Source organism: Chenopodium album, chromosome 9 (genome assembly GCF_948465745.1).
Source record: "Chenopodium album chromosome 9, dcCheAlbu1.1, whole genome shotgun sequence".
Classification (NCBI taxonomy): domain Eukaryota; kingdom Viridiplantae; phylum Streptophyta; class Magnoliopsida; order Caryophyllales; family Amaranthaceae; genus Chenopodium; species Chenopodium album.
Window position 1 is genome coordinate 17,562,725 of NC_137842.1, and position 12,001 is coordinate 17,574,725.

A 12,001-nucleotide genomic window follows, 5' to 3' on the forward strand; every position below is an offset into this window, starting at 1 on the left:
AAATTCCTTGCCTTCAAGCTACGGTCAATCCAACTTTTAGCAACAGCCACAACCTGAGCCGGAGAATAAACCTCAGACCGGAAGCGAAGATTGTTTCTTGTTAACCAAACGGCCCATAAAAATGCCACAATAGCATCAAGCCGATCCCAGTCCCTAGCAATCCCAAACCGACTTATTGTAGAAGTCAGCCAGGAGGTAAAATTCACATTCAGATGTAAAGAATTAAAAGTTTCCACATGGTAAAAAGGCCACACTGAACGAATAAACCTGCATTGCTGGAACAAATAGGATACAGTCTCTGGATCCTGATGACAGAATCCACATGTTGAATCCAGAGGAACTCCTTTCAGAAACAGCACAGCTGTCGTGGGTAGAGCATTATGCAGAATTTTCCAAATAAAAAGCTTCCATTTGGGGAGAATAGGGAAACCCCAGAATTTTTTCCACCAACAAGGAAGCACAGGAGAGGAAGAACCCGAAAGATTTTGAAGCAAATGTGCGTAAGCTGATTTTGTAGTAAATACACCATCCCGAGTAAACTTCCAATACACAAAATCATCCATTTTTTCCTTGGGTCTGTCCAACCCTAGAATATGATCAGCCGTAGAAGGGGGAAAAAACTGCTGAATTCGTGTAGTATTCCATTCTTGAGATCGTGAATCAAGCAGATGAGAAACAAGAGTAGGACGAATAGCAGACGAAACTGAATCCTTGAATTGCACAGAAATCCCTGGGACCCATTGATCATTCAGAATATTAATTTGGGAACCAGAACCAACTTTCCAGAAACAACCTTGAGCAAGAACACGGCCTCCATCCATCAAACTTCGGCAACCCCAAGAAGGACGGATAGCAGAGTACGAAGCTTTATAGTTTAACAAACCAGGATGCCTAGCCTGGTAAACCCTGGAAACCAGCAATTGCGGATTATGAATAAGACGCCACATATGTTTTCCTAACAGAGCCGAGTTAAAGGATGGAATATGACGAATCCCCAAGCCTCCTAGACCTCGAGGAAGATGAAGCAAAGAGGAAGGAGCTAAGCTTATACCTTTCGAGGACTTACAGGATTTCCACCAGAAACAAGTAACCAGCCTATCAATCCTTTCAGCAATAGTAGCTGGTAATTTAAACACTGAAAGGACATGATTTAAAGAAGCCACAATAATCGAATTAATAATAACCAATTTAGCAGCAGCCGAAAGATTACGGGAACTAAAAGCTGAAAGCCGCTGCGAAATCTTGTCAACCATCGGCTGGAAATGTTGACATTTAGCTCTGCCTAAATCAACAGGAAGACCCAAATATGTGCCCAGTGAATCTCTAGAAGACATCCGCAAAGTAGAATTGAGAAATTCACGGTAATCCTCCGGAGTGTTCGAGCTATATTTAATGAAGGATTTTTTAACATTAACCATCTGACCCGAAACACAACAGAATTTATTGATGACCCCTAATAGATTAGAACAAGCATCCGGAGAAACTCTAAAAAATAATAAGGCATCATCTGCAAAGAACAAGTGAGAAATCGACGGAGCTCGTCTAGAGATACGAATACCCCGGAATAAATTCTCACTTTCAGCCTTACGAAGCATGGCTGAAAAAACTTCCATACATAGAACAAACAAATAAGGCGATAAAGGGTCACCCTGTCTCAAACCACAAGTAGGCTTGATAGTCGAAGTAGGAGTCCCATTAATCAGAATTTGATACGATACTGTAGAAACACATTGCTTAATAATCTGAATCCAATACGGAGGAAAACCAAATACCTCTAAAACTTTCCATAAGAAATCCTAATTAACCCTGTCATAGGCTGTATTCATATCCAACTTCAAAGCCGCTGAACAAAGTCTAGACGAAGAAGTATTCAAGTAAGCAAGCACCTCATGAGCAAGTAGACTGTTATCACTCATAAGACGTCCCGGAACAAAGGCTGATTGGGAATCTGAAATTAGCAGGGGAAGGAATTGACGTAATCTAGAAATCATACATTTAGCAATACACTTGTACAACACATTGCATAAACCAATCGGCCGAAAATGAGAAGGAGAATCAGGGTGTTACACCTTCGGAAGTAAAACCAAGAACGTACGATTCCATTCTTTGAGCATATAACCATGGGCAAAGAAGTAACGAACTGCAGAGACAACCTGAGTACCTACAACTGACCAATGAGATTTAAAGAAAGCCGCAGAATAACCATCCGGCCCCGGAGATTTATCATTACCAATATGGAATATAGCCTCTCTAATTTCTTCTGCCGAAAAAGGAACCATAAGGCTCTGCTGTTGGCAGGAAGAAAGGGATGGTATATGAAGATTATCCCAAAACCCAGGAATAGAAGTATAAGTAGAACCTTGACATTTATAAAGGTCCGAAAAATGATCAACCAAAAGATTCTCAATTTCTGGGGGATCTGAAATCCATTGTCCTTGGTTATTTTTCAGGCTGAAAATTTTATTTCTCCGACGACGCTCTTGCACCGAGGCAAACAGAAGGTGGGAATTAGTTTCCCCAAAAGCATCCCACCGGACCTTAGACCGTTGTTTCCAGTAAGTAAATAAGGTCTGAGCCTGTAAAATCTTCTCATCTCTCGTATAGAGAAACTGAGAGCCTGAAGTAACAAAATCCAGGGTAGGAGTTTGAGAGGTAATAGAATCCTCTAAATCCCTCCAATCTATACCCCAAGATTTCTTATGTTCCACACACCAATGGAGCAAACTTGATCGAAGAGAACCCAATTTTCGAGAGATCGCATACATGTCCGAACCTGCAACCGAAATATTCCAAGAATATTTGATCAAAGATGATACCTCCTTAATCTCTAGACACCAATTATCAATACGATAAGGCCGCTTAGGGATAGAAAGAGAAGGTGTTTCTTTAAGGATAATTACCGCATGATCCGAGAAAAGAATTGGCTGATGGAAGATCATGGCATCCGGGTGGGTATCCAACCAAGAACTAGAAGCATAACCTTTATCAATTATTTCAAAGGTGGGATTTCTTAATTGACCATTGGTCCAAGTAAAGTGGGGTCCTGAAAACGGTATGTTAACCAAACCCGACGCTAATTTCCATTCCAAAAAATCAAGTCTACCTGGAATAGAAGAAGAACCTCCAACTTTGTCCTCAAGATATTCTACTTGGTTGAAGTCTCCTATTAAAATAACTTCAGAGTTATGGTGGATTATTTCTAATAAATGAGCCCAAACATAGGAACGTAAAGAAACATGCGGCGACCCGTACACAAAAGCTACTAATCTTATTGCTTGACCAGGAACTACAACTTTACAAAAGATAACATGAGAGGAAATTGAAATAGGTACTACCGTAACCGGGGCAAACCAAAAAACAACCAAGCCCCCACTTAGCCCTAAAGCATCATTACCACAAAAGCCATCAAAGCCTACATTAGCTAGCTTATCTACAACAACATTTACAGAAGTAAGAGTTTCCATAAGAAACATAAGGTCGATCCCAAAAGAGCGGACTAAGGAAGTCACATAAGGAACTTTAGGGGAGTCCGCTGGTCCTAATCCCCTGCAGTTCCAAGCCGCCACATTCATGGAGGCTGTGGTGGCCCATTTTGGGGAGCCACCTCACCCTCAGAAGTAGAAGAAGAACCTGATGATGTAGAATCCCCTGTAGAAGCACCCTTCCTCTTCTTAAACGGCTTAAGACAAGAGAAAATTGCAGAGTTGGCATCACGTATAGCTAAAGGAGGAGTGCTAGGTTCATGATAAGGAGCAGGACGTTTTCGAGGACATACATCTTTCACCCAAGACCAAACTTTATCTCCTCCTTTTTTTGCTAATTTAAGGCACAGAGGATTGTTCCCTTTAGCCTTCCCTTCTTTACTTGACGAAGATGAAATCTGAATAACAGGAGGTGAAACCGGAGAAGATCGAGGCGAAATTGGCATGGAAGCCGGAGGTGAACACTCCATAGGAACAGGATCATTGCCTGATGAGTGATCGATCAGAATATTCAATCCCTCAGAGGACGAATCAGCTACATATCCCGCACTTACATTCTCATTGACTCCTACATTCTCTGAAATTGGCGGAGTAGAGGAAGAAATGGGAATTGGTGACGGCTGTCTTAACGGAGAAGAATTACCCAGCCAAGCACTACACCCCGCACCAAAAGGATCAGGATAAATCGAACCGTAGGGTCCTAATGGAGGAGGTCGGAATTGCATACCAGAATTGGAGATGCGACGGAGATGATTACGACCAAAAGCAGAGTATGGGTCTGGAGTAGAGCTTGGATAAACTTGAAGATGAATAGTAGCAGGAGCTTGATACTGTTGAAGAAGGATACGATCAATTTCCTCTGAACATGGTCCACTGTTGTTAGAGACGGCTTGAAAATTAGAACATGTAGAGTTTACAAATTGCGGCCCAAATCTATTACCCAAATCACAGCCCACTGATTGTAAATGAGATGATGGGCCTTGAAGATCAGCTGACCCAATGATGTTATAACCCGGATCAGAGCAGCCTGTGGAATTAAAATAACTCACGTGATCATGTTGGGCCAGAGGAATATGATCCAAAGAAACCGAGTCCAAATTTTCATCTGACGTGGCATTGGCAGAATCATGAGGTGTCATAACCTCAGTATCACTATTATTACCATGATAAATTTGGTGAGGGAGCCGCACCGATTGAAGAGGAATGGGATGAACATGACCCATGTGATGCTGTTGATGTTGGCGGTTAGAGATAGGAACATTCTGCCAGGTGCCTCTATAATCTTCTGCATAAGAAAAGGTAAATCGATGAGGGACACGTTGAACATTAGCTTGCCTCTGACGTGGCAAAGGGACCTCAAGAGCTGGTTGCTCAGCCCGAAGGATGCCCTGTTTCCGCCGCCAAACCTCATCCTCCGCGCCACGAAAACCACCAGGAAGAAGATTTGGGAACAGCCCTGGTAATGATATAGACGGATACTGCGGCGGTGGAGGCGAATCGCCCAAATCATCTCCCAAAATTTCCATGTCAGAAGGGTGCGAATCACCCGAATAGTCTGATGGATCATCAGCATCATAATCACCAAAGCGTAATATCGTTGTCCAAACATTTGGAGTTGGTCGAAAACCCCGAACAGAATTTGAATATAAAGGCACGTCCGTAGGACCAAATAAAACACGTGCACCCCTGTCGTGGAGGTGACGATAGCGACGCTCCAAATGATAATTAATAACATCTTGTACTTTTCGACACGTTGACCGACCGTGTCCGACAAAACCACACTTTTTACAAAATCTAAATATCCCTTCGTATTTAAATCGAACCCACGAAGCTCGGTTCCCATAGGTAGGAAAGTAACATCCAGGAATTATGGGAACAGAAAGATCAACTAATAATTTAACTCTAGGACGAGGAATAGGGAACTCACCTTGAAGTTCTTCCCTGTCAGTAATTTCACCTACCCGAGCCAGCAAAGATTCAGCCACCATCGAGGTGGAGTGCTGAATCGACAGTCCTTCCACCGTCACCCACATATCCAGTAGATGAAGATTAAGTTTATCCGGCACAGAGTAACCACGGAGTCGTTGAATTACCATTAGACTCCCCTTAAAGTGCACCCATCCCCTTAAATCCAAGTCCAAAACATCTTCCTCCGAGCCACAAAAGAAAATAAAATCAAAACCATAAGGTCTAACTACCACTGGTGCACGGAGATGCCAATAACGAGACACTAAGCGTTGAACTAACGCTTGAGAAAAGATGCGGTCGTCCCAAAAACGACCTATAACACAGCAACTCCAATCTAAAAAACTAGTTTCATGATGAGGAAGGGGTTCTCCAAATTCACCTACCCTGTGAGGATAGACAAAGGTAGTAGGAAAATCATAATCACTCATTTTACTAGACTTAGACAAGAACAAGAGAAAGACAGAGTAAAGAAACTAGGATGCGAAGTTTGCGAAGAAAAAAAAAGAGAGGATTTTCTCTCACATCAACTTTCTCTCTCTAGAGAGTTTTTTTTTTAAGAAAGAAATACTTAAGAATCGAAGTCAGTGGACTTTCGATTTTGGCTACTATTATAAGGGGTTTTATCCCCTGTTTTGCACATCAACCAAATCACCATCGTCATCGTCGTTTGTTGAAACCCATTGTAGCCCACTTGTGAGTGTCCCACATTGGAGAAAGAGGAGAGGTAGTTCCACTTTATAAGGTAGAGGAGTACCTCCTACTACTGCCAATTGGTTTTAGTATGGAAGCTCCAAAGCCTTGTTTGTGGACCAAACTCTCCTCCTCCTTATTTGGGTTGCCCAGGCCCATTTGATATTGTTTCAAAAATTTAACATCGTTCGATCATCAAATTCCATCAAAATCAACGTGCGCACAAGTGGGTTTTCACGCACGCGCCGAGCTGGAAGAAGATGGTTTTTGCGGGCTGCTAGCTGCGCTGGTTTGCTGTGGAGAAATCGGTGGTGATTGGTGGCTCCTGCAGCTCGGTTTGCGGAAGGGTTTACGTTTGGAGGTGGTTGATTTTGGAGGCTGCTGGTTGCGGGGTAAAGGTGGCTATTGCGGCTAGAACAGGGGGCAGCAGCTACGGCTGGAGATGTGGTGCGAAGGTGGTGCGAAGGGTGGCTTTGATTGCGGTGGTGGTTGGAGTGAGGCAGGGATGCTAAGGGTTGTAATTTTTGCATGATGATGGTGTGATTGGCGGCTGTTTTGGGGGTGAGAAAGGTGGTGGCTGTTGTAATTTCTCGTGAATTGGGGAAGCAAAGGAGTTGTGCGTGAGTGAGACTTAGAGGTTGTTGCGGCTCGTTTACGCTCCTGAGCATCCCTATCATAGGTGCACTCGAGGTGATGCCTGCGAGGAGGGCAGCCTTCTAAACGTGCAACTTGACTTGATTATTCACCTACAAAACACAATTAAAACCAAGGAGAAAATGAAGTAAAATGAACTCAAAATTGGAAAAATTGCTAAAAATAACACAACCTTTGTCCCATTCTTTTTTAATAATACAACCTTTTGATTATTTTGTAATAATACAACCTTTAGGGGGTGTTCATTTTAAACAAGATAAAATCGAATTTTTGGTGAGTTTTGAGGTGGGAGAAGGGGAGGGGATATTCCATTCTTCCTCATCCCCACCACCTAAACCTCATCCGTCCCCTTTCCTAACCTCAAAGTCCACCGAAAATTTGATTTTATCTTATTTAAAATGAACATCCCCTAAAGGTTGTATTATTACAAAATAATCCAAAGGTTGTATTATTAAAAAAGAATGGGCCAAAGGTTGTATTATTTTTATCAATTTCCCTCAAAATTAACAAACAAAATTAAAAGAAATAAAATGAAAATGAAAAGAATAAAAGAAAGAAAACATTATAAAATGAAGAGAAAATAAAGGAAAGAAAATGAAATGAAAATGAAAATAAAATGAAATAAAATAAAATGAAAACTAAATCTATAAAATCTATAATAAAGGAAAAACAACAAAATCAACGAAAATAGAACAAATAAAGGAGAAAAATACTAGAAAAGCCATAAAAACACAAAATAAGAGAGAAAAGGGGAAATAAAGAGAAAATGCATAAAACTAAGCATTTATTTAGAAATAAAGCTATGAAAACAAGGTGAAAACAAGGTAAAAACAAGCTAAATACTCATCAAATGAGTGTCATAAATGACACTTATCAATTTTCATAAATAGAGTAGATTTTTGAAAACAAAAGGAAAGATTTTTATTATGACGAGCTCGTCACAAGACTTTTCACACTTTCACCTCGTTTGATAGTCAAGTGACGTGAAAAGTATTCATCACTGGGTTTTGTTTTTGGGGAGCCACATTTGGCTGTCTACAACTTTTTATTTAATTTCAAAAACCATAATTAAATAGGAGAAATAATAATTTCTATTTAAACATAATTTTGCAAATTGATGTATTACTTATGCAATATGTTTTTCTTAAAACATAAACAACTTAAATTACATAACTTGCTCCAATCCAAGACTTTAGTATGACTCTCATGCCTTAGTTTGTGGAAGGGGTTTAGTGATATTCTCACTCACAATAAAACTTAGCAAATTATGACATCTCGCTGGTCAATGATCTCATAAACGAGTCGATATATATCTCATATCTATTTGTTTGAATTTGTTATTTGACCCTTGCTCCTTTGTTTTAGCAAAGACATCCTTTTTGGTCATAGGACAATTTTATCCAAACTTCCTCCTTAACTACGTTTACTGCAGCTAAACACGCTGATGCAAGGCTCGGTGGGGATGTTTTTTCGATGCAGGAGAAGTGGAGGGGGCAGTTTTCGAGCAATGAAAGGGGAGGGAGGTGGTTATCGGGGTCTGGGAAAGGGAATGGGCGATTTTTGTGGTGTTTCGGGGGATTTTGTGGTGGCGTCTGCGTGGATTAGGGTGATTTTTGTGGTGGTTGCGATGAAGAGGGGGTTAGGATTTGGCCTGATGTCGTGGTGGAGGAAAGGGGAAGGTCGAGGTTAAGGGGGAAGTTGGTCGGCCGACGGTGAGGATGTTGGTCACCGGCCATACCTTCGCCGTCGAGGCCCGAGGGTGTTGTGTAAGTTTGGGGGAGGGGAGGTGGCTGGGTGGTGGTGGCGGCTGGGTGGTGGCTTGGGTTTTTTTAAAAAAATTCTTTAATAATAATAATTTATTAATTAATTAATTAAATTGAAAAAACCACTAAAACAGTGACACATGTCATGTTAACCTTCAAAAACAGGTTACCAACAAGTAATGTCTTGTTTAAAATTGACACCCCCCAAAGGTTATATTATTAAGACTTAATCAAAAGGTTGTATTATTAAAAAAGAACGAGCCAAAGGTTGTATTATTTTCCGCAATTTTTCCTAAAAAAAAAGGAAGTCCTAGAGGGCATTATGTTTCATTAATAAAAGTCATACGACATCTACAATTGACAATTAACGATAATGAAAACAATTTAACAAAATCAAATAAGAATTAATCGGAGAAGTGCTAAGAATCCAAATACATAGATTTAACAACTCGGCATATTCTCGATTCATTGTCTAATACAACTTTTTGAGTGGATCCGTCGACACTTCATAATTTTGTAGGGAAGAAAATTCTTATGGTGATTTTGTAACCCGAGTCCAAGTAATAATCCATCATAGCCCCACAAAATTGGAGACCCTATCAGACGTAAATAAAATCTTGTCTTTCAAAGAGGTTCGAATATACTTGTCTTTTGAAGAAGATTGGAAAAATCTCAACTTTTGAAGGAGATAAACTCTTTTTTTCGAAGGAGACATTATTATTAGATAAATCCCCAGTTTATCTTCTTGATAAACCAAATTTGTTTATCAAGTAGAATCGTAAAATAATAAACAATTTTGTCTAGCCAACATGACATTTTGGTAAATAACTCAAAAATTGTGGGACCCATATACGTTAAAAATAAATAAATAAATAAATAAAAAATAAAAGTTGTTGATTTTTATTTACATTTTTGTCGGTTTATAAAGTCAGCAAGATATTTTGGTAAATAAAACAAATAATTGTAGGACCTATGACAAAAGGTTGTTAACTTATTTACATTTTACCATTTGATAAACATATTTTGTTTATCAAGGAGAGTAAAATCCGATGAAGACCCGTTCAACATTAACAACAGACGCTAGGATTTAGGAGAGAGAAGAGAGGGAAACTAGGAGAGAAGGCTAGGTTGGCATATTCATACATTCTTTTCCACCTTGATATAATGTAATATATTTCCCTTTTGCGTTTAAAAAAAAAAGGAATTGTCTTTTTCTCATTTTTTATTTTTATTTATTTATTTTTTTTTTATGAACACTTCAATCATATTTGGAGTGTATAAATTACAGACGTATAATGATATTCGACATTTCTAAATATTGTGTATCAACTTAACTTTTTATGGTAAAGATTTTTTTTTTTTTTTTTTTTGACAAAAGAGCTATCAAATAAAAAACAACAAATGTCAATCCAAAAAAAACTAAAACAAAAAATACAACAACTGACACCGCCGGGCACAACCAGCCAACCAGTGAGCAGGAGTAACCCACATACGAGGAACCTTTTGAACCTGACAGACCAAAAGAGACTGAACACAAGCACGCAATTCCTGGATAAGCCACCAAGCAGAAATTTTCATTGAGCCAGAAGGAGGAAGAAGAGTAAGGAGGGCAGCACAATCTGTATAAACCCGGATTTTTAAAAAACCTTTGCGAATAGCATACTCCAAACCCCATATACAAGCTTGAATCTCATACTACAATGTTGAACTTGCCATAAAAGCCCGACAACCACCTCCCATGACCTCAAAAGAATGAAGATCACGGACTATCCAGCCTGCTCCCGCCCTATAAGTAGAGAAATCCCAAGCCCCGTCTACAATCAAACATGCCGTTGGAGAAATATAAGGTAACCCCCGCAGACACAGCCACTTGACATCATGCCTAGCCTCCAAACTAACCGAACGAGAAGACCTCGTAAACCTCTTCCAATCTAGAGCCTGCATATTACGAATAACCCAATCTGACGCCAAACCAACAATTGACCCAGGGGACCAAACAGCATTCCTAAACCTCAAGTGATTACGAGAAATCCAAATCGCCCAAAGGAGAGAAAAAAACGAAGCAATGCTCTTCCAATTTCTTGATGACGAAAAAAAAGAAATTGTACCTGAGAACCAAATACTAAACGAAGGAAACTGCATAAGATCCCATTGGATTCCCAACGCCCTAGATAACCAAAGACTACAAATAGCAGGACAATCTCTGAATGTATGAGATATAGATTCCACATCTGCATGACAAAATGCACAAACTGGATCAACAGGGAGACCTCGAGAATTGAGAATAGTCGCTAAAGGAAGAGCGTCGTGCAGCAATTTCCAACCAAATATTTTCCAACGAGGAAGAATTGGTAAAGCCCAGAATTTCCTCCACCATGCTTGAGAGATTTGAGATGGACTACCAGACATGACCCTAGGCTCACAAAGAAGAGCATAAGCAGATTTCGTTGTAAAAACTCCATCCCTAGTAAACTTCCAGTAAACAAAATCATCCATTAAACGCACAGGTCGATCTAAAGAAAGAATTCTAGCAGCAGAACTAGAATCAAACAACCCGTGAATAATAGTAGCATCCCACGCGCAAGAACACGGATCAAGTAAAGAAGAAACAAGAGTCGGTCGAACCGACTCAGATGGAAGATTCTTAAAATGAATTGGTCCCCCCGGAACCTTATGGTAAAGATTGTTACAAAAATAATTTTCCTCTTCACCGTTCAATCTAAAGCATCCCAAAGACCCAAAACTAAAACAAAATTGGAAAAATGGAAATTAAAAATCCAACCTTTGCGCGTTTTAACAATAAAAATCCAACCTTCTAATAATCTCATAAAAATCCAACCTTTATACCGCACCTTCTTTGACAGATCCATTACCTGTTGATGACCGATTTTTGTAAGTTATGAGCCACGTGTCCGTCATTAATTGGTCAATTATTTTTTTAATCATTAAAAAACAAAAAAAAAATTTAAAAAAAAATTAAAAAATAAATCAGAAAAGCCCATCCCCACCGTACCTAACCACCCCCATCCACACCCCATCCCCCCACCGTACCTAACCCATCCACCGCCCCACCACCGCACCTACTCCAAAGCAACCACCAATTCCCCTGCCACCACTACCACCTTCCCCTGTGTTAGAATCCAACTCCTTTTGATGTATTAGATTCCATTTAATTGCTTTCCTAGAGTTTAGGTTATGTTTTCTTAGCTTGAGGTCCCATTATTGTGTTACTGTCAGATCAGTGTTGTAGACACCCATTTGTGTCTCCCCAAAACCAAACCCAGTGATGAGTACCTTTCACGTTGAATCATAATCGAATGAAACGAAAGTGTGGAAAGGTCTAGTGTTGCGGAAAGTTTTATTTCTTTTCCTTTCTCTTCTCTCTGTTTTTGAAAACTTTATTTTAAGAAAATAGCCAATCCAGTTTGGTTGGTCCATGATAAG

General features: G+C 39.9%; 1 protein-coding gene across 1 annotated transcript; it reads right to left on the bottom strand.

Moving 5' to 3' along the window:
• Window positions 1-9,976: 9,976 nt before the first annotated feature.
• Window positions 9,977-11,053, bottom strand: LOC145557488 (uncharacterized). Its single transcript, XM_081618667.1, has 2 exons — window positions 10,267-11,053; window positions 9,977-10,176 (listed from the first exon to the last, which is right to left on the bottom strand). Exons 1-2 carry the CDS (start codon window positions 11,051-11,053, stop codon window positions 9,977-9,979), a joined length of 987 nt encoding a protein of 328 aa, XP_081474793.1.
• Window positions 11,054-12,001: the final 948 nt, after the last annotated feature.

Bases quoted from the DNA above. Each gene is read 5' to 3' on its own strand.
- LOC145557488 (XM_081618667.1), bottom strand. From the start codon at position 11,053: ATGGATGATTTTGTTTACTGGAAGTTTACTAGGGATGGAGTTTTTACA. The intron at 10,177-10,266 runs GTTCAACATTGT...GGGTTTATACAG, and splicing joins TTGTCGGGCTTTTATGGCAA to ATTGTGCTGCCCTCCTTACT.